Source organism: Lissotriton helveticus, chromosome 3_1 (assembly GCF_964261635.1).
Source record: "Lissotriton helveticus chromosome 3_1, aLisHel1.1, whole genome shotgun sequence".
Lineage (NCBI taxonomy): Eukaryota > Metazoa > Chordata > Amphibia > Caudata > Salamandridae > Lissotriton > Lissotriton helveticus.
The window spans coordinates 1,165,023,470-1,165,047,778 of NC_136061.1; the positions used below are offsets into that span (position 1 = coordinate 1,165,023,470).

At 43.2% G+C, this 24,309-nt stretch overlaps 1 protein-coding gene across 1 annotated transcript in view; it reads right to left on the reverse strand.

Moving 5' to 3' along the window:
• Positions 1–13,316, reverse strand: part of LOC144823339 (NXPE family member 4-like) — a 92,886-nt gene extending 79,570 nt beyond the window's left edge. Inside the window, exons 1-3 of the mRNA XM_078681788.1 lie at positions 13,202–13,316; positions 11,043–11,767; positions 6,911–6,972 (exon numbers count right to left, since the gene is read on the reverse strand). Of these exons, the coding sequence (XP_078537914.1) occupies positions 6,911–6,972; positions 11,043–11,767; positions 13,202–13,294 (880 nt within the window). The 5' untranslated portion in view covers positions 13,295–13,316. The remainder of the gene's footprint in view (positions 1–6,910; positions 6,973–11,042; positions 11,768–13,201) is intronic.
• Positions 13,317–24,309: the final 10,993 nt, after the last annotated feature.

Consider the following 24,309-nt stretch of genomic DNA (forward strand, 5'->3'; position numbering starts at 1 on the left):
GCCACTTAGGCAATATAGGCTTACCTGGACAAGGATAGCCTTATCTCCTTTCGTTTGGGGGGGGGTTATGTAGGAAGGTTGATCCCTGACTATGGTTGCCCCCAACTTTTTGCCTGGTGTTTTGCTGGTTTTCTGACTTAGTTGACCTGAGGCCCTGCTATTCAGGACCTCAGGCCCACTGCTCTCTCTGTAAAATGGATTCCATGTACCTTAGGTACATATCTAAATTGGATACTGAGCCACCTTATCAGTCCCTGTACAGTGTACCTTAGGTACCCAGGGCATAGGTGTACCCAGGGCCTACCAGGGGCTGCAGCATGTATTATGCCACCCCTGGCTGGCCATCCAAATCTGACACAACTGGCTGCTTGACAGCTGGGGCAAGGTGGTGTAATCACCCTTTGCTTTAGATATAGTATACCTATATCTAACCCTAAAAATGGACACACAGATCTCCTATCAGTCACTCCTATGGCAGGCCTTAACAATCCTGAAGGCAGAGTGCTTGGAATCGTGTGAGATGGTGCTCTGGCATGAGCTGAGCCTGTCTGCGGCTTTCGGGATCCATCCCTTAGCCGTTTCCACGATATCGCATACCATATACTCTTAAGTGCATTATAATCCTCGCGGTTATATGCCAACTCTGGTATCGCTTTATCAAAACATGTCGAGTAAGGTGTCATACGAATTGGAATACTAACCCCTCGCCAATTCTGGCGACGGGGTTAGCATTCCACCCTTCTAGAGGGACACGACATGCCTGTAACCTATAACCCGGTTAAAAGTCAGACAGAGCCTTAGCATCCACAAAATGGATGCTGCCACCGAGACACAAGTCTGCCCTCCTGCTGCTGGGAGTCCTCCCAGAGCAGGAGATAAGGACAAAGGGTTTCCTGCCAGGGGCGGTGCCAGCACCGTCCCAGACAGGGTTTTGTGTATTGTAGGTAGGCAGGGCTTTAGAGGAAGGTGACTGCACGTGGCACCCCGGTGCTCACTGTGCATAGGCTGGCTGGAACCAGTTCCAGGGTCACTCCAGACCCTGTGCTGGGGAAAAGCCCGCCAAGGAAGTGGGTGTAACCACCCCCCTCCTAGTCCCACCCATAGGGCAGGACTTAGTCGCGTGCCAGCCCCTTTTTACAGGATAAAGAGAGAGACTGGCCCCCTTCCAAATCAGATCATCTTTGGAATCAAGATACCACTTTCCACGAAAGGACTTCACGATTTCTTCCTCAAGATTCTCCCTTGTGGCTAAGGAGTAGTCACCCTGCATCCGCAGGCACCATCTAAGAACACTGCGGTCTGCTGCACGTCCTTCCTCCGGAATCCGACTGCCCAGCTCGACGAGACCCGGCTTCCCTGGCACCTCTGACCTCTACCCACCTCTACAGCCCAGCTGAGAACCGTGGGTGCGACGAGACCTCGAGGGACCGGCCATCGCCAAGACTGCACGACTTCTGCACAGCAAGCCCACCGAGTAATTTCCTGGTGAGTGCTTTGGGGTCCGAGAAGCCCCCACCCTGAGCAGCTCCAGCACCGAAGAGCAGCCCCCCAGCATCTCCACGATCTGCGTGGGGCCCTTCTGCTTTTTACTGCTCACCGCGTTGTTGGGCTACTAGCCCGCTGGCTTGTGGCCTTCCTGACGACGCCCGACGACATTTCTGCTGCTGGTCTGGTTGCTCCAGACTGGCCCTTGCTCCCTCCCAGAAGAGGAGCACCCTGGACCCTCCTGGTCCACTCAAGACGCCATTTTGAGTCCACCGCGTGGGCTTGAATTAGCCAAGGCTTGTTGCCCAATCCTGGGTAACTTCGACGCCAACGACTTCATCCTCCGTGGGACAGCTCGCACCTCCATCCTGGTCGCCGACAACGCCTCCTGGTCCGAGAGACTGCAGAGCCCAGCAGCGCCCACTCACCTGACTGCGGTGACTTCGCCCGGTGCCATCCTGGTGCCCACTTAATCACTGGCTAGTGATTCAAGAACTTGGTCCCCTCTGCTTTCAGGTTTCTTCTTCCTTGATCCAGGCTTGGATCCATCGAACTTTCCTTTACTGGTCGCCTGCCAGCAACTTCTTCCTTCCAGGCTCCCGGTCCGGCAACGAGATCCCCGACGTCTTTTCAGACCTATGCAGCTGCAGCCCCTGGGCTAGGTAACTTCGGCACTCCGGTGTCCCAGCATAGCCTCACTATCCAAGGGTCAGGATCCACTGTCATTTTCTTCCTACCAGGTCGGGTTCGCCCGTGAACACTAACTTTGCCTTTACTAGCCTCCATAGACTTTGTCCCGCATCCCGCGTGAGAGTGCACACTCTGCACCCGAGTCCCCTGGGCCTCCTAGTAGTAATCTAACGATTCCCTAGTCCAGTCCTAGCGATTCCAAAGCCTATTAGAACTGTTACTTACCTGCTAGTAATTCGCATTCCACTTTTAGTGTATATGGTTTTTCGTGCCCCTCGGGCATTTGTGTAACGTGCTAACTTAAAAGTATTTTCGTAAGAGTTTTGTTGTGTGCTTAGCACCCTGTCCTCATAAAGAGTACAGGGTTGTTGTGATTCTAATAAATACATTGTTTATTTTCATAACACTTGTGTGGTGTCCTTTCACTGGGTGTTCAAGGGGTAATGTGATGGTAAAACAGCTGGCTTAACACGCCCTCTAGAGTCTTAGCCTTAGACTGCTCGTATCCATGCTACTAGGATAGCTGGTCTATAAGGTTGACTTACAACCAATCATCAATAAGGGTTGTTTGGACTGATATATAGTGATCACTAGAATAGTGAGCACTGCACATCAGGCCAACTTCTCACAAGGGGGGATTTGGAAGTGTACCAGGTTGTTATTGAAGGCAGAGAACTGGGCCTTATAATACGAGGCCCACTGTTCTGGCGGGACATAATTAATTGGTGTATAGGGTGTTCCGCCACTCCCCCACTTGAGTAACTGCCAGAATTTTACCATGTCTTTCTCATGGCTGGCTGTAAGCAAGTCAAGCCAGCGGTTGTCATCCCATTCCTTTTTGGCTATTAATTGAATTGCTTTATACCTTGCCCTTGCAAGTTTGACCTCTCCCATATCTTTAGATCTAATAACCCTTGTCAATAATCGATATGCCTCTCTGCAGGTTTAATTGTACCAGGTAGTTGTTGTTGACCCTGTCTTTGCCTACTTTTGGCTGGTCTTGATATAAAATGTTTTTAAATTTGAAAACAAGTCACTATGAACCTGGGGGCGATGAGGTTAAAATCCTCCTGGGAGTCACAACTTTGGAGATAAGATATCAAGTGGGCAACCATAGCCTTCATCTTGCCCAGGTCCCCATCATTACCAATAAGCCTAGACCATCTTACTCTCCTTGTGTCATTTGAGAGCAGCACTTCTGGTGATATTTCCTCAGTGAAATTTTTGGAGATGTTTAATAAACCCGGGGCCTTAATTGTCAAAATTAGTGGGTTGTGATCGCTTTCTGTGCGTTCCTGTACCAACATGTCATGGAGGGAAGACCAAAATTCTACATTGAGGAGAATAAAGTCTATACAACTACTCCTTATACCATTATTGAAAGTGTGCGTGCCCTTCCGATCCGATTGGGACCTTTCATTTGCTGCTCGCACTCCCCTTTCCAGGCACAGCCCCTTAAGTTGCAAGGCAGCTTCTGTCCATTTTTTTATTGGGCTCAGATCAAGGAACAGGATGTTCCACTGTGAATCCTCATCAATGCTTAGATTACCATCTTCTAAATCAAGCCATTCAAAGGTGCCGTTGAAATCTCCCACAATTATCAAGTTGCACCCACCCCTCTGGCTCTCCAGGAAACTATCAAGGAGAGCAACTGTCTCAGAACACCTTCCACCCGGCTACCCTCTTGCATAGATATTAATTATCAAAAGGCCTCGTGCTTGAGCCAGCCGGAGCCGTAGGGCCATAATATCTGGACTGTCGATAGGAACCACCTCAACGCAGTAACCCATTTGTTGTCTCACCCAACAAGTGAGACCACCAATGGGCCTAACTTTCCGTCCCCTTTGGGCAGGTTTAGAGAAATGTAAAAACCCGGCATCATATACCTGATCAATGGACCAAGTCTCCTGGAATGCCCAGAGGTCATACTGTTCAATAAAAGCTGCCCAATCGCTTGATGCGGTTTTGGGCAGAAGCCCTGCAATATTCCAGGAGCCCACTGTCATGACGGACTTTAAGTGCTCTTGAGATTAACATGCGGGAGATGGATAGGGAGGAGGTGCGTTCACAGCCACCTGGGCATCCATGCCATAGAAGGAGTGTAGTGGAGTGGATCCTACTAGAAGGACATTAGTCATGTATTTCAGCCTCTCCTCCATGCTCAATTCCACCTTGGTTATATAGACAAACCCAAGATAGACAGGGTTATTACCTGTTGCATCCTGCTCTATTGGGATATCCCGGGTTTTAAGAGGATCAGGTGCGTCACAAATTGGGGGACCGTTACCATAGCCCGCGTGACCCCTAAATATGCCTGTCCCCGATAAAACGGAACAATCAAGTAGTTCAAGTCAATCAATGTCTTCTAATGAAGAAAAAACATTGAAACGATTATTGAGGGGAACAGAATAGTTATATTGGCCAAGTGATTGGGGTGTCCCTCTCCATTCGGCGCAACTAGTGATATCTGTGGGTCAATAGAAATACCCCAAAGCGAGAACAGAAATATCATCCCTGGCAACAAGGTCCCCTGCCCTCTCCAAAATATGCTGGACTAAACCAGGAGACCTAAAACATAGGACCACACAGTCACCCCTGAGGGACTTTTGGGACTACCCTACCCATGGTACTCTGCGGACCATTTTAAATTCAGTGAATAGTTGGTTTTTAATCCCTGTCCTTGCGCTCAGCAGATGTAGTGCCTTGTTTCTCAGGGTTGACCAACCCTCCTGTGCCTACGATGCTAACCCAGGGGCGTTACCTAGGACTACAGTGTAGGGAGTGGCTTACGGGGGTAGATGTAAAAAATTAAAAGCATGCCAAGCACCTGCAGGACTTTTTTGGGGAGAGCATGTGCGAGTTTCTCTCGAGACATGCTGTGAACTCGGTAAGCTAGTGCCTCCCCGTAGTAGGGAGGAAAGATAACTATCAGCAGGGGCTAGTTCTGTGGAATGCGGTGCATTGGTTTCAGACCCTCTAGTATGCAAACCCACCCCACTTGCCTGAGATGTAATGTCCCACGGCCCGACTGTGTGCTGGAACTGCTTAAGTAACTATGGGATATACCCTGCTCCTATTTGTTGAGTCTATCTTCTATCAGACACAATTTTTGCAACAAGGGCTCAATTAAATTTGAAATTCCCTGCACTATTCGTGTACAGAGTATTTCCTCATTAAATACAAGTGGGATATCAATGGCACGGTCGGGTAGGCTATCTCTAGTGCTAGGCGATGTAGTTTGACAGCACCCGCCACACCCCCTTGAGGCTACCTTCCATTTAACTCCCCCTGATGGTTGGGGAACGGCCTTCGATGGACCCCGGGCTTTCCTTTTCTTCGAGGGTGGTTCCCATCTTTCAACCTGAATTGCTTTCTTGCCCCTAGTTATGACCATTGTTGTGCCTGAATTGGAATTTGGGCTAGATGGAAAGGGTGGTGATGGAGCGATAAAACCCGAGGTATGCTGACTTAGGGACGAGGAAGGTATGACAGAGGATGTATCTATTTGCGTTGGAATGGTGGGGGGGGCAAACTACCATTAGTTAGGGGCATTTGAGGTTCTAAAGATAACCTGCGCTCAGTTAGTTGGATCTGATGAATCAGCGCAGATTCTGCCCTGGTCAAAAAGGCATCAAGGTTTCCCACCCCCCCCTCTCCCACCCATGCCTTACGTTTGCTCAATGGTCCAACCCTCACAGGTGGCATAACAGCAAACCAAAGAGACTAAATAGTACCATGCAATTAAAAAGGCAGATGTAAATAGGGTAGCCCAGCCCAGCCTCTTGCAGACTCGGACGGGCTCAGACGGGCCCTCCCTTGGTCCGGGCTTCGTCCGGTCAGCGTCCCATGCACGTCCCTCACCATGGGGTAGAGGCAGCGCTTAAATGCGTGTGTTGACTTCAGCGCATCCCCCTCGTTAGCAGCCGCGGGATGGAGCGCTGTGCACCCTGGGCGTTGTAGTCCTTTGTCAGGGGCACAGGTGAAGCAATCCCTGGGACCACGATCCCACCACAGAAACTCAGGAGCACAATGTGAGCTGGAGCAGCCGAGGGACAAAAATGCAGGAAAACACACCTCATGTTATTCACTAAGCCTGTGTCTATATCATCATGCATGTGCGCTCTTACGGAATGTCATAGCTGAATCATCACACCTTTTTATCACCCGATGTTATACAGCATCGGTAAAAAGCCCTTGGCTTTTACGGATGCTGCACAGCATCAGCAAAAACATTGCTAAAACCAATAGGTCACAAATGCGAGACCTAATTACTTAATCAATTACTATTTTTCTTTCCACAAAGTGGCTGCCACATGGTTGGCTGGAGCCGCTCGCCCAACAGCCAGTACTAGATTTTGAGTGATGGCTAGGGCTGGGGATGTCCCGCAGCTGTTTGGCAGCCAGTACACCAAACTCTAGATAAGTCCTTCTTCTTGTACATCCTTTATAATTACAGCCAGTATAAATCTGAAGAGCTTTGTGTCGTCTCCCACTATAAGTTCGATGTATTAAAATGTATTGGTTGATAAATAGCTCAATTAGCTAACAGATACACCTTGGAAATAAAGTAAGATCATCTTTTACAAAAAACAATAAATGTAAACAATAAACTTTGTAAACATGTCTAAAAGCTCTTAACGGAAGCTGAAAAGGTTGCTCCTCTGTCTTACAATTTTAATTAACTACCAAGAAACTTCCATTCAAAGTATCAAAATCCGAAACCATGTACACTTACCGTTACATTTCTGAACAACTACAAATTCGAAGTTCTTGGGTATTTCCACGCCAATATTGGACCTATGAATACATATTTAAAGAAAACAAAACATCTATTGAGTGAAATTACAAGAATCAAAAACTTGGTAACCTCTGTCATTGACAGCACCTTGAATTCGTAAAAACAGTGAAAAACTTCATGATGTGAACAACTTCAGTGCCATTATGAATTTTAAGATTCATACTCAGCACTTTATTGAGAGGAACTGGTGACTACCAAGAGGAAATCTTTAGACATCACCTGTGAGAATTCATATTTTACAAGATTTGGCACAAGTCCTGCAATTAAGCCTTTGCATTAAAAATCTGTCTCATTCATAGATTTTTTGATCATTCTCCAAGTCACGAAAAAACCATTTGACTAATCTATGTTTCAATACCAAAGCTCTTCCTCAGAACTTACAAAGTAGGGTTATATGGTACACGTCCGGGTGAGTAACTCCAATTATTTAGTGATGTATTTCCCCAGACAAGAAGCCTTTTTTGATTGGTAAATTTGGTATTTAACTGTTACAAAAACTTTGAAACTCAATGATGAGAATATTTGTATTAGCCACACAGGATTCTGATGGCGTTTTAGGTTAGGCATAATTATGAATCAAAACTAAGGGGCCGATTAGGATGGCGGACGGACTTGCGTCCGTCCGCCACCCCTGAGTAGGAGGGACCGTCCGCATGGGCAGCGGCGGTCCCTCCATGGCAATTAGGATGTGACCGCCAGGGTGGCGGTCACATCCTCTATTATTAACATTGCGGCGGGTGCAGCTTCAAGCTGCACCCGCCGCAATGTTAAAAATGCATGTGTTGCATTTACATGCACAAAGCGGCAGGCACCGCACGGTGCCTGCTGCTTTGTGTACGCAAATGCTGGGGGGTACCATAGGTACCCCCCATGTGCACCCCCCACCCCCCCATTCACCCAGGGGGCCCGCAACGGGCCCCCAAAGTGAATGTCCGTATGCTTTTCCATGGCGGGAAAGCCGCCGTGGAAAAGCATATTTACACAAACATCATAATATGGCGGACGGTGTCTCATAGACACCGCCTGCCATGTTATAGCTTTTCCGCCGCGGTCGGAAGCCGACCACGGCGGAAAAGCGGCGGACGGAATTCCAGACCCACCAGCCATCCTAATTTGGCGGTGGGTCTTTGGAGTCTCCGCCGCGGTTTTTCCGCATCCTCCAGGCCGGCGGACACTTCCGCCGGCCCGGAGGATGCGGAAAAACCGCCATCCTAATCGGCCCCTAAATGTTGGTGTGTGGCTTGCAGGATGGTGAATTAAATTTATAAGTGACTGACTACACCAATGGTGCACACCAGTATTATGATGAACCTGTTAAAAACGACATCGTTAGCAACCAATACATAAAAGTCGACTATTTATTTCGGACAAATGTATAGGATGCAATTGAGTTATTGCCATGGTTATGTAAGTATTCTTAACTTTGAATGTTGAGACTGATTGAACTGTTAGATACACACACTTGTGGCCGACTAACAGCGGTTTGTGTCATCTCGAGGGTGTCCACTAGCTCTTCATTTCCCAGATAAGTTGTTTCTTGATGTTTTCTTCTTTCTTTTTTCTGTATGCAACTTCCCTAATTTCTTCCTCTTATTTCCTTTTCTTCTCTCTTTCCTGGTGATTCTCTTAGTCAGTTAACTATGAACTTGGCTACATCTTAATGTACGGTTTGATTCGTTTATTCACATGTCTTTTGGCCCCTGTGCATTCTTTTTATTTAGGTTTTACGGCGATTAGTTAAGGACCAGTCATTGTACCTCAGTTATCGCTTTTCTGTTATTTCTGGCAATGATTGGTACTGTAAACTTTTAAATGTTCAGATTGTAGATTTTGTATAAAGATGTTTATAAAACCCAATAACGAAATGTTTCAAAAAAGCGCTTGGAGTGTGAAGAAGTCACTAATTGCTCCTAACTTGGAACAAACCTTAATATCTTCTTACTTTATAACTTTATGTAGTAATTCACAAGATGCACTTGGTTCACAAAACAAGAATTGACAAACGTTATGTCTTTCATGCCTATGTGATTTAAAGAAAAACATGAAAGCAAAGCAACATTTTTTTGCAATAAAGCCAGCTGCTCTGTAATGCGCTTTACCTGAGTAATAGGCACGACCTGCAAGCTAGACCCAGTGACAAGGATGTGGACTTTAATGACCAATATAGCCTGGGGCAGAGGGGCTATACAGTACTACTAGAAAAATGCACTCACTAATTTTAGAATGGTCTAAATTAAAAAGGGAGCAAAAAACTAATTCAAGCATTGGACTGTTGGAGTAGATACACTGAGCCAGTTCTCATCTGTGGAACTCACACAATATTACCAAGTCATGCACAAGGTTCCAGGTTACTATCTCTCTCTTGTAATGTCTAAACTCAATTACACCAGTAGCCTCTACCACGAATCATCGTTGACAACAATGAAAAGACTACAACGTATTCAGAACTCTGCTGGCAGACTACTACTACATGTAAAGCCACAAGCCCACATCTCCCCTGTCTTGAAGGCCCTACATTGGTTACCGGTTGCCAGAAGATCCACATTCAACCTGCTTTGTATCACCCACAAAGCGATTCATGGAACAGGGCCACTCTTCATCAGGAATAAAATCACCAAATACATTCAACGAAGGAACCTCCGCTCTAGATTGGCACCTCGCCTCAAAATCCCACAATGCAAGAAAAAAACAAAAGGTGGCAATTCCTTCTCTGTTCAAGCAGCCAAACTCTGGAACTCTTTATCCCCAAACATAAGATCTACAGATAACTATCTTATCTTCAGAAGGCTACTCAAGAGTTGGCTCCTTCCCACATAACCACCATACTCAACCATGAATGCACAGCATGTCCCGATGTGTATATAAGGATTTTTTTGGATTATATGTACGTATCTGGATATGTGCATTTCTTTGTATAAATGTGTATAGTATTTATGATTATGAATATATAGATATTCATAAGATCTGCTTAACTAATGTACATATTACCTATAGTTACATTTTTCTGAGATTAACTTGTACATAGGTAGCTGCATAAATAAGTAATTTTTTATCATAACTATCTACAATTGCATCACTTTTGAATTATTAGAAGAAAAAAACAATTATGAAAATAAATAAATTAGCTTAAAGTACAGCGACACTGGACAGTCTAAGCACATTAAATATAACTTAAATCTAGATATGTTACCTTCCTTATGCATATACACCTTCCATGTACTTATGTACCTTTGATTGTATTACTTTACTCCTAATTCTACATCTCCAATGCATCACCCAATAGTCTACCCCATACCACTTTCAATATAGCCTCTTCATATATACCCTCCATGTACTTATGTATCGTTAGATTTAACTTACCCCTAATTCAGCATCTCCAAAACACTACCCTATATCTCACCCTATACCTCTTTCAATATATCCTCTACCTCTATTCTATGACTCATTCCAAACCCATTCTACTATTATGATCCTCAAAATAGCCCTTTCTCGACTCCGGCCTCCTCTTCTGCTCCTTTCATAATCTCGATCCTCTTTTACTATTCAGATCTCCCAAGCAAGCTATTCTAAACCCTTCTCCCATGTATCCTTCCTAGACTCGTACGATACCTCGTCTTTCTCCTTAATCCACTTCTAGAGACTCCACCCCCTCCATCTCCTTTACTCATCCCAAACCTCCTTCTTTTGCTATGATCTCCAAATAAACACTTTCTAGACCCTTCCCTCTTCTATCCCTCCACTATCCTTTTCAATCCAACTAACAGACTGACATGTCCACCGTTCAAATTGATTTAATATTTCCTTATACTAATTCACCACTAATCCTTTTTGGGTTCCAGAGTAGCGTGCTACTTACCCAAAAGTGCTGCGATGCCTAGTCAGGGTTAGTAGGTGCTATATAAATGCGATTACAATTGCAAAATCAGTCCTTTCACCAGTATACGTCTAACCATCTAAGTTAATATTTAAGTGGTGGTTATATCTGCCTCCAAGCAAAAAATGGTCAAATTACACACGTGAAAATTATCCTACACCAGAATTATTGTTCAACAAATCTCAGAATGCTTACCTTTCAAAAAGGTGCCGCTCCTCAGCAGTGAGGTAGGAGCTGCGTAAGTCTACAGCCATCATGTCATTCAAGGAGCCACAGGGCAGGTTTGGAGGTTTGATGCAGTAGAAGGCTTCTTCGTCTCGTTCATCAATGTACTCACACACCTCACTGTCTGTCTTGAGCTTAAATCCACATTCAGTGATGGCTTCAGTATTTGTATTTACATTTTTAAAACGACCTTGGAAACCAATGACTCCTAGACTTGCATGCCTCGACCGCCACAGAGCAGCAACACCCTCACTGGGATGAAACAGCTGAGTGGAAACCTTTACATTACCCTCCCAAAATAGGGTAAAATGGATATAGTAGGTACCATTGTGAAAATCTTCAATTCTTCCACTGGCTCCAGCACCGAGTTCAGGTGTAAATATTCTTGGCCTGAGGAAGTCTCCTCCATAGGTCTTCCTGTTTCCCAAGTGGTCGAACATGTCATACTGAACCGTCAGAACCTCGCCTACACAATACTTGTCTTTGCGGTTAACTATGGTGCCTTTGCTGTTTCTGCCACTGGTAGAAGTTTTCCAATTGCTGCCGACTGTGGCGTTGGGTAGGGACTGCTCAATTTTCTGGAAGATTTCATTGATTTTTAACTGAAGTTCAGAGGGTGGCTTTTGGCCAGCAGCATGGGTGGTTTCTTCGACATTACTTTGGCAAAAGTGAAGCTTTTCTGTAAGGTTGGAAAACTGAAATGGATAAAAAACAAGTGCTGAGTACGCAGCCCTATTATATAAGTCTATTATTTGTTTAACTTTATTAATTTGCATACATGTGTGTCAACAAAAATCTAGTGCATTCATAGAGCCCCTGGCACTTAGAGGACATGCCCGTCTTTAAACATGTTAATTTGTAAGAACACTTCAATCCTTTCCCCAACTTTACTCTCTCCCCACTCCCTGATCGCCCCTCTTACTCTGCCATTGACTGCACGTGCCAAAGATTAAAATGGTCACCCAAGGGTTAATTCTATGAAGAGAATCCCAATGTAAGACAAACTTCGAGTCCGAAAAAACAGTAATTCCTCGATAGGAAACATCTCACTGTCAAATGAAAAGCAGAGTTTTGTCTTGAACATAATCTTTATGAGAGAGTGAGAGAGAGAGAGAGAGTTCAGTTTTCTAAACCGAACAATTTGTATCGCCCAATAATGGTGGCAAGCCTCAAATCCGGACTGATGAACAATCAATAGCAATGATTCAAGGTGGTGTATGATTGGTGTGTTATGGGATACTGGCATTTAGTGTGTATGTTGTTATGGCAACTATGCTTCTTAGTAATAGATAATTTCATCACTCTATAGAGGTATTGTGAACAACTGTCTGGTGCACTAGTGTCCAGGGTCAGCCTGGGACACACAATAGGCCAGGGTACCAAAATAAAAGTGGCCCCCATTAGTGAAGCAGACACCTAAAAGAAATGCCAATATCAGTGACATCAACAGTAAAAACCGGCCCACACACTGATCTGTCAGACCAGATCACTTGATTGCACTAAAGACCAGTCCGACCCTGCCAGTGCCCCTTAGAACAATAGTTTGAAGAGATTAAGGAGTTTGGCGCCAAGGGACGAGGACTAGGCAGGGCTGTATACATAAGTGAAAAAAGATTGCCGGAAACTCAATTTATTTATAAGCTCTTATACTTAATGCTTCATGGCCAAACACATTTCTTTTTGTTTGTACCGGTATTTTATTTATACATTTTACTTCATACGTTTATATCTTCATTAACTTTTTTTCTGTATGAAAAGGGAAAATGGTCCACACTTTTTAAACAATACATATATAAACAATTTCAAAAAAAATTACACAAAACATTTAAAGTCCACATATCCATTAAGACATACTCTACATACTACATCACAGTACACAAAATACACAAAAGACTAAATAGACGAATACTCATAACCTTGTTCACAGGTTACAGCGAATAAATCAGTATTCTTACATTTTTATAACAAAATATCTAAATATCCATAGCAGCAAAAGAGCATTAATCACATGATACATAAAATAGAAATTAATTCTAAGTTAGTAAAATACAAGATTTTAAATCCTTGTTCTTCTGTGCTCCTTAGAACAATAGAGCATTATTCCAGTACCCACGAGCATGGTTACATACCTCTATTATATTCCGGTGCCAGAAAAAAGCCAGCAGAAATAAGATAGTGATCGCCAGCAACACCTGGAATTTATTTCTGTTCACTATAGACATGTTCGATTGCCTGCAAACTAAAACGAGCAATGTTAGTGGTTAGTGTCAGAAACATGATCTGTCCATGATAATGCAGAAATCAAACAATCGTTATCATGATGTCTACCTTGGAAGCAATCTAGAATTTTTTCTAAAAATTCATCACATGGCATAACATTCAGATTGTTAGGGTAGAAACAGAGTAATTTTCTAGGTAAGCACCACTCACATTTCCGTTTTGTTGAAATGTAGTACTTATGGAAGTTCGAGCTAGTGTTTTAGAACTGGTGTGCCTCCTGTGTTGAGCAATAATCACCCGTATCGATGCCCAAAACATATTGTCTATGATGTTCAACTCTTGGAAATACTTGAGCATTACTCTTCAGAAGCATTGAGAAGAGCTGGGATATTTTTGATCAGCACCCATTGATTGGAGTTGGACATAAGTCCCCTGGTACTTTTGTCCAAAACCTGCATATTAGTGTCAGCAGATTAAAATATTAGCGATATATAATATATATGTATATATATATATACAAAACACCATGTGGCTTAAACCTGCACGGGGATTCTGCAAATGCACCAGCTGTAGAGCGTGCAAATTTGGGGCTAATACTACCCATTATCAAACTCAGTTTAGTACGCAAGATGTAACGATCTCTGGGAGCTACAATTGTAAAACGGATTATGCTATTTATGTCTTGACATGCACCTGTGGCTTGAACTACATTGGTAGCACTAAGTTACAGGTGCATGTCTGGATCTTACAGCATCTGCGTGCCAGTTTGCACAGTGACCCCGCTTACCCAGTGGCACGTCACTTCAAGAGAAGTCACAACAATGACGTTGCTTGCTGAAAATACTTTGTAGTGGGGGCAATTCCCAAGCCACGTAGGGGTGGGAATCGAGATCGCTAGTTGCATCAACTCGAAACCAAGATGATCCTGGAGTTTGGCAGCAAATGGCCAAATGGGTTGAACAATACTGAAAAGATGCACAATTTCTTGTAGATCTTCAGGTTTCCCTGTATCCACTTCCTGATAATGGCAATGTAAATGTACCTCCTTACATCTTTGATGAAATTTATGAGTTTGGGTTGATATGCATTCGTGATAAATTCTTAATATATAGGTTCCCTAGTATTAAGTACATAATAAGATGATTTTCTCATGGCAATAGGATTTATATAGCTCTGATAGCATACCTGATGTAAATAATATATTTATTACCTCCTTTTGCAATTATTTTACCGATATGATGATATTTTTAAATGTTATTTATATGCTTTTAACAATTTTATCCAAATATTGGTTTATTATTGTTAACAATATTTATACAATATTTATAGACATTGTCATTCATACGGGTCGCACTTTCTAAGCTTATTTGCACAATATTGCCCAGTTTTGCACAGTGAATTAGCTGTTGTTTTGGTATTTTGCACTAGAACTCCAAACAAAATATGCAGTCATAACAATCTGATGAAGGGAAGACCACATAAGTGATATTAGCTTTTTGTATTTATACAGCAATATAACCCAGAAGGACTCAAAAAAGATGTGATTCGAGGGCTAACATTTATGCAACAGGGGATGCAACGTACTTATACAGATATACATAATTCAAAAATATATGTGTCTTTCAAAAGTATATATATTTTTTAAGGATTAATAGATTCATTTTACACTGTGTTACACATGACTGATTTTAAACAAAGCTATGTCCTGTAGGTCTCTTTTTATAAGTCATGTATTTAAACAGTGATTTAAATAGGATAAAATGTACTGCTATGAGTAAAATGTACATATCAGAGTTCAAAGTATTTCCTCACTATCTATGGTCACATGACCCAATCACGTGTTGTTGGTGGGAGTGCACTTTTAAGCATTTAAAAACATAACATTTTCACTGTGACCGATGTGCGAACAAGGGCTTTTGAGCCCGAAACGCGTCACTGCTGGAACTTGGCTGAATAAAGGAAACATCTTGCCTAATTGAAGTGGTCCGTCTTCTTCTTCGCCGGTTTGGCAAAAACCTGGAGGTGGTTTGGAGTATTATTCCTTGGAGATATATATATATATATATATATATATATATATATATATATATATATATATATCCTCAAACTCTCCCCGCAGGAAGAAACGAGCCGCACACACAACGGATTTGCCGATGGTATCTTTATTTGCAGCTTTGGCAGTCCTGATGCATTTCGGTCTCACGACCTTTTTCAAAGGTAAGCCACAGCATCCACCGAACTTGTAGCCAACAAGGTGATTGCTCCCATTTGCTTTTTTTAACCCTCTGGTGGGCGGCCCCTAATGAGCCTTCCTGTGAGGCATGCTGGTCCTTGTGGTACAAAAGTTTGTCAATTATTCCCCTCTGGTGGGTGATGCTTTTGAAAGAAAGTTCTTATTTTCCGCTGCATACTTTCAGTTCCGTTGTCTCCTCGCAAGACCCTTTTCGAATTGCAGGAAACCTAGCCAAACACAGTATTTGGCGGCGCCCTACTGTCCCTTTACCGTTTTACTGGATCAACAACTGTGGTTCAATGCGGGCAGTAATGGCGCTCTTTTCAGGTGGTGCGATCCTCACGGCAGAACCACGCCGGTACAACATCCTCAAACTCTCCCCGCAGGAAGAAACGAGCCGCACACACAACGGATTTGCCGATGGTATCTTTATTTGCATATATATACATACACATATACATATTACAGAGATTCAGCCGTGCCTCGGCAGCTTAGGGTGACAGTTCACTATATAGGGAATTCAAATTTTTGCAACCATACTGTATTCAGACACCCCCTCCTATTGAACAATGTGCATCAAACATTTAGAGCAGGAGGAGAGACAGTGTTCAATACACAATCTTTGAGCATGCTGATTCGGTGTAGAGTGCTGAAAATCCTTCAAGCGTTACGCTGAGTTTCCAAAGCTTGGGGTTGCAGAAATAAGGTGGTTTACTCAAGCATGTTCTACGCATTATGCCAAAACAATTGAACAAAAGTCCTCTTAATTTAACTGGCAAAGAAGGCTTTCAGTCACTGTGCCTTTTCTTGGTTCTAAGGGACCGATTTAGTTATTGGCAGTCCGGTCTTTCTTCCGCCAGGTTGACAAAGCGAATTCCTCCGTCAACCTGGTGGAGGTCACAACCACCATAATAATAATTTACTGCCAATCTGGTGGTCATTTATAAAGATTTGGCAGGAATTGCCATTATGGTGGTTCCTGTCAATGCATTTCGCTGTTTGGTGCAGGGCTCCATCAATATGATGGAGCCTTGTGGCAAACAGTTTTCTTTTTTTATGTTTGTAGGAAAGTGCCCCTTTCTGCATGGTCATCGCACCCACTTTTTGCTCCAAATGCTGATGGTTGTGACTCTGATACTGCACTGAAGTCTGCTTCCCAAACCCCAGTCCCTGTGCTCTCCCCTAAAACTATTATGTTCAATTTGTTTAATCCCAATTTGACAAAAGCTATACCCCCTTCATAAGTCCCTAGTATATGGTACGAGGGGTACCCAGGACATTGGTGGTAATGGGGTCCCCAGGGCTGCAGCATGATCTTCTGCCACCCTGGGTGATCCATGCAAACTAATGACAGCAGGCTTGCCATTGCGGACTGCACGAACGCTGCAAACTGCTCAACCTCGACTGTGCCCTCACCATGTGTGGCACAGTCACCTACACAGCCTTTAGTGTCAATAAGCACCTCTAAGATAGGCCGCCTCAGACAACAAGTCAGGGTGCATTATATTAAAGGTGTGTACATATAAGTGCAAGCCTCTATGTCCCTATAGTAACATTCCCATTTGTAAACAACTATATGTGATAGCAGTCCATAGGATAACACGGGCTGCCAACTGGGCACTCTTCAAAGTCGCAGCTCCATTATGGTACCACTAAAATAAGTAATGTTTGGTATCAAAAAATGTGCCTTCTCCCCCTGACACAATTCACGTGCCCTGGGTGACATGGCATGCACACAGGGGGCACCTTAGAGGCTTCACTGGGCTCTGGCGGACTAACGAGCCTGCACTTTCCCATACCTGCTTCTGCTAAGACAGGATTCTGACCCCCCTCCAGGCAGTGGGATCACTCACAGGAGTCAGAAACAAAGGCTTGGCAGGAAAGGGGTCACACCTCTCTCCTCCCCAGATCAGATAGCTAGTGAACTGGCACATAAGAGAGGTGAGCTTCAAAGGCTATACCACCTCTGATATGCATCTTGGCTGTCCGGTAGGAAAGTGAATATTTTTACATGGGTAGCCCAACATTTTGCCTGGAACATATTGTGGTTTTGAATGAAAGTGCACTGGGTCCCAGTGCCAGAACTCTTTTCCAAAACTGTACCACGATTGGCAAAACTTCAGCATCCCCTGTAAATCCCTAGAAAATGGTACCCAGGGTACCTAGGGCATTGTGATTAAAAAGGGTCCATTAGGGCTGCAGCACAAACTGTGCCACTATAGCAACCCTTCACCAAGACCATGCAAACTGCCATTGCAAGTCCCGCTTCTTGGTGCAGATTAAACTTAAGATTCGACATGGCACACATCCGTGTGGTATAGGTAAGCCACCCCTACTGCAGACTTTACTGCCCTAAGGCAGGGTGCACTATATCACATGCGGTCATATCTCCCTGGGCAGATATGACCCTACAATATCTAAGTCCATTCTTGGATATTTTAAGTGCGCAGGGAAGCCATAAAGAGTACATGAGCTGGACACCCATCATTACGGATTCCCAAACACCATGATGGCTTCACTGTACCCATGGACGTTTGGTACAAAACAAGTCATCTTAATAAATCCACACTGATGCTGGTGTTGGATTTATTCATAAATGCACACAGGGGGCACTATTGAGATGCCCAATGAAAACCTACCAAATACTGATCAGTTCTCTAACTAGTCTTTGCCAGCCTTCCACCACCAGACATGTTTTTAACCTCATGGGGTGACAGCCTTTGATCTCACAGACCAGGAACAATACCTGCTCTGGGCTAAGGTGCTTCACACCTCCTCCAGCCTGGAATGGCATTCCAAGGCAGGAAGCTACAAAGATGATGCCTCCTTTGAAATGCAACACAGGCATCTCCAGTTAAGGGAGGATGGCAACCCCCCATCCTGCTACACCTTTGGTGCGAGGGTAGTGGGAAAAATAGTTTGATTAGGAGGTGTGCTCACATTCAGCCAGCACCACTCCTAAGGTGGGGCAAGCGATGCAGACCCCACTTTTCCAATTCCTCCGTCTTATCCTGAAGAGAATTAGCTATCTAAAGTCAGGGTTATTCTCACTGCCCAATGAAAGTGGTCATATGAGGATATAATCACCCTAAAGGTAGGTAGCCAGTTGGCTACATCCTGTCACTCCCTTTAAAGTCCCTAAATGTAGTATTTAGGTGGCGCCCAAGGACACTGAACTCTAGATTCAATGGGCTTAAGAAGAAAACGGACAAAGAAGAGCTGCTGACCCGAGACTGGGGAACCTACTGCAAGCGTTTGGCTTGAAACCCTGCCGGCTGCCTCAAGGACTCGACCATCATGATGTGCTGTTTCCTCCTGCTACTGTGAGGCATCCAAGAAACCCAGAGCACCACCAACCCTTCAGCAATTGCCAGAGAACTCTCTTGGAGGAAGAGGAACTACTCTCCTGCAAACCACAGGCACTAAATCCACAGAGTCCGGCTTACCTACTTGCCGCTCCCCAGTGACGCCAACACAGCAACCAAACCAGAAGACGTACTGTTATGTTTCCTAACCTAGGCCTAAATGGCAAAGCAACTTTTTACCTACATTTGTCCTACCTTGCTCTGCATAACAGTTCTAGCAATTACTTTTTACCCAGTTATGTGCTGACTAAAAGTCGATTGGGTTCCTTGAAACTAGCCTCATTTATTATGCATGAAAAATCTTAGCATCATATCTTAATCCCCTGCACATGACATACATCTGGTCTGCACAACTGAACATATGTACAAATTTAACACATGTAATCTACCAAATGATTGAATTCTCATTACTGTACCTGAATCGGGTTTAATCACTTGCGGCTATGCACAATGTGGAAAACTCATTTTGCCATGCACTATTTGAATCATATTACCGGGAATACGTCCTATGTTTTAACCACGGTACTGATATGAGCTATGTGATCTCATGCGTATTAACTGATGATGATTTTTCTAATCCTTCTTTTCATTTGTGTGTTCCATAATATGACTTTCATATATTGCATATGTCTGCTTGCCCTGTACCTTATCTCCTCTATTGTATTACATGTAATTCGTGATCGCCACATCTTTTTCGTTCACGTTTTTCAAGTATTTCACTTGCATATTTGCGTTCATTTATTCCTTGCACTTTTTTTAAAACACACAGTGAATTGTCATTTGCAATAACTGACATTCGACATGTATGATATTTCTGAACCGGGCATACTTTTGGTTCTATTTTTATTTATGCTTCGGTTGTTTGCTGTCGATTCTTGGTTTTTGTTATCTCAGCCTTGAAAAAGCCTCAGCTTACGGGCCGCAGGGGCAAAACATGTGTTGGGTGTACCGCACAACATTATTGTTTCACAATAAGCACAAAAGACTCCAAATAAAACTTGGAGAAACAACGAGTTCTCAGCTTTATTATTTACCTGCTTTGGAGTAATTCTGCTAAATGCTCATGAATATGATTAGGCTCTCCTGTTTTCAGTTTCTATTTTTGGTAAATTCTGGTGGGTTTTATTCAGTGTTTTCAATATCTTAAAAAACAGTTGTTATCAGTGGTTACACATTTTCACGCCACTAAAAGCAACAGAAAAGGTGTTTTTCCGGTGTTTATGGAACATTTTGCTTTTATTATTGCTTGCTTCTTGCACTGAAAGAACATGGTATATAGACAGTGTACTTATAGAGTATATGAGGTCCAAATTGATTTTTGCAAATTAATCTTACTGTAGTACACCATCCAATACTTCTTCAGTGAGTCTTTGGGTCATGTGCGCTCGCTCTTTCCTTCCCATGTAAACTTCTGTGAAAAGGCCCTCTCAGCATTCATAAACCCTCGTGCTGAGAACCATCAGCTAACTGACACAGTTGGGATGACTCTTTCTTTGATGCAACATAAAGCACAAAATGATAAATATTTGCATTTTAGTTCCTGTGCATAAGAAAACCGTGCACCACAATGGACTAAAAAGTCAAGAGCATCCCTCATTAACTCTGAAGATTGTAAAGATGCTTTCAGCATACCATCTAACAAGTGGCAAGGATCTACTACACGGAATCACTTCAGCTCGGGTATCAATTTTGACAGGTCATCAACCAACTTTTTTATATACTTAGCTGAATGACTGCAAATACAAACAACATCACTCCAATCTTTGTTGAACTTGGAAAGAACCTTTTTTGCAGAGCATTACAAGTGACACTGCGTTCCATGTTTTCCAAAAGTCTGGTGTCATGTTTTCACCACTTTCCCAGATGCTTGGTGATATATATACTTGTCACTATACCTTGTATTGAATGTTTAAAGCCTGAGATGTTGGCAATTCACCTACTATCAATACTGACCCAGTAAAAACTATGGTCTGATGTGTTAAGGGGTTTTACCCATTCTCTATGGGCAAATGTGATGACACATATTAGGAAAGATTTTTATGAAACCAACTATTTTACCTATCAGTAAAAGTATCAAATGCAGCCAAAATATCAAATATGAGTTTGGTATTTCCTGATTCTCTATAGTTTATAAAATAATTAAACTGGACCTAAAACATGAAACGAAACCTTGCATCTTTAGGCCAAAGGCCACAAAACTGAAAAAAGTAAAAGGAAGAAGAAACAATAATGTTAGCCAGTCTTTCTTACTGCTAGCTTGTATAACAAAGTTACGTTTTATTGACCACTTCAGGAATACTAGTACGTGTCCAGGTACCTCCTCTTCTACTTTTGAATGAATGGGAAAGGGGTTTCCCATTTCCATGGACAAGTGACACCAGACTTTTTCCTCATTTGCTAACAGGAGACAAACAACTGGACCTATTACCCCTACTATCCTTCATCTACTGTTTGTACACATGCCTGCATATATTCATTGCTTTAGCAGCATGGTGGAAATGTATCCACTGTTGACTCTTTTGGTGGTAGTAATCTCTTTTGTTTGCTTCTGTTTATTGATTGTTGAAGTGCATATGTTTTATACTGGAGTGGCGCTGGTTCAATAAATGCTTTTTAGTTTAGATTGTGTTTTCTCTGAGACTGAGTGAGCACGACTGACTGAGCGAAAAGTAATGTACTGTTTCCACGATCCCTGAAGGGTCAAAGGTTGTCATGTTCGATGACTGCCAGAAACTATTCGCTCCTTGGTAAGGGAGGGGGCTTCTCGTGGCACTGTGAGCTAGCTGTTCTATAGGCCGACATATACTGTGGGGGTGCCCGGAACCAGTCTTGGCACCAAACCCTTAGTTTATGTTATCCAACAAACATGCAGATCCTATATATTTTTCGGAACTACACAACATGCTGCCCAACGTTGGTTCTTATTTAACGGTCAAATCTGAGTAGTTCAGTCATGCTTTCTCAAAGGTCTCTACTCACATTTAACCGGAGACGTCTGTAGTGAGAAGGGAAATTCACCTCAGCTGAGTAGGTAAAACCTATCCATTGGCTGTAGGTTATGCAAGCTTGAAGGATTAAAATTTCCCACACTGTGCAAAACTTTATCTTTTTTCCTTATTACTTCCTCCCACAATGTCTGTCAATGGAGTTGGCGGTGTGGGTACAGGGGAAGAAGAGCAAGAAGTTGCTCTTAACATTACATTAAATTGCAGACACGCAGTTACTATGAAATTATTATAATACACCCTACCAGCAATGGGTGGTGGTGTTACCTTCATAACTGGGGCACACAAGGCATTCAGAACAGAGATATTCTAATCTTGAGTCAGATTCCTGCCTGCAGATGCATGCACTAAGTTATTTCATACTTACATTGAAGATGACATACCTGAAGAATTCTTTCTATATGTGGACATAGAAATCCCGTTAACATACCAAGACCGTATTAATTGGTTTAAAGGCACCCTCCCCTACACCACAACAAATGGGAGACTCGGTCCGCTCAGCAGAGAAGGAGCGACTTGGCCGGTCCTAGCTGCTTACACACCGCATGCAGACATTGATACATTATCAGCAGCAAAAATACATACACTTTACAGAGATGTAGTAAAACTATACAGAAACCTTTCACAGTTCGTAATGCGAACAGTGACAATTCAACCTGCGCGGATTGCTCAAGCTGGTCAACCTCAATTAACAACACCAACTATCAGCTCACAAATGCTTATCGCGGTTATGGGAAGGATGCCTACCAAGTGGGAGCAAAATCCATTCTGGATAGCAGAGAAAATAGCACTGCTTGAAGCAGTATTTCCCATACTGGCCTGCAGGAAATACACAGCATACTAACAATTTGCTTGCCCATGAGGATGGATCCCCCCATAGAGGATTCTACCACTTAGGGTACAGTTTTCGCTGCAGTTTATACCAGAACTCATGGTACCCTCTCCATAGCAGTTTTACCAGATGTATTGAAACAAATACAGAATGAGTACAGGGCAGAACCTGCCCTGAACTTCGGGATAAAACTTATTTTTGCCCTGGTATCACCAAATATGTTGGGTAACATAAAAGTGAAGGAAGCAGTGGTGGCTATATGCCACCACCTGAAGGAATTCATTCCTGAGCAACAGGAGCGCGAATTACCTAAGGTTATCAAAGAAACATATGGTTCCTGGGTAGAGATACCTTGAGAGCCTAACCTGGTAAACCACAAGTAGCGGGTAATTCTGAAAAGGATAACTCAAAGCAAGCACCCTATTCCTCTAAAAAAGAAGTGGGAAAACAAACAAACACCAAATAATAAGCAGAATGCATCCCGATCACGGGGTGGGTCTCCCTAAAATGATAACTCTTATAAACCGTGATAATATTTAAAAACCTGACCGGTATCAGGATGCTGATACACGTTCCTCTCGTTCTTTTCAGAGTTCATCAAAATACTCTGAGAGGGAAGGATGGTCAGAACACAGATCAGAATAGCTCCTAAGCCAAAAAGGGCGATACATCGCACTTGAGACCACATTAACAAACAATAAGATTAACACAAAACAAAGCTTCAATTTAAAAAGAAGAAGGTAACTGGCCTTAAAATAAGAAATAACCAGGCTACTGAGGACTCTGCTTTTGAACGGGGAATGGGCTCTGATGAAGCTAGACAGCGCAGCAGAAGTAACGATTGCTTGTCAGAACCTGATGGAATTTGTGGTGACAGTGGAGTTGAATGAGCTTATCACGGTGGAGACACCTGATACAAGTGTAAGTGTCCCGCATAGGTTACATGAAATAAACCGACAAATGGAGGGGAAGAAACCCAGAAAAATTAAAGGTCTCTTTTGGGAGAACCTGGCTTACAGCTATGACATCCTTTTAGCTGAAAAAGATTGGCCGCCTGGAATGGTTATGGATTGCTCAAAGGGAGAAACTGTAATTTTACCAGCCTTTTCTGACCTTGTTCCAATATACTTAAACAATAAATATGCGCAGGAGTGGCAGTAGTACTTGCTCCAGCATTATATCGCAACCACGTTGGGAGGGATGCTGAGCCACCTCACCATACAATCCCAATAAAAACTACTTCAACTCCACAGAGACAGTACCCAATAAAACAAGAAGCAAACAAACAGGCCAGAAAGATCTTAGATCAACTTGAATGGGAAACAACCATTATATTGCAGTCATTACAAAGCACTACCTTTACAACACAGTTGTTACAATGCAACTGCCTTTACATCTCATGCCATTACAACGCATGCCATTACAACACGTCACTTCAACACATGCCATTACAACGAATACCAATACAACGCATGCCGTTACAACGCATTATAAGGTAAGTAATTGGGATTTTTTAGTTTTAGGGTGGTTATGGGGTACATGGGGCTAGTATTTTTACCCCTACACTATCAAACATTTACCC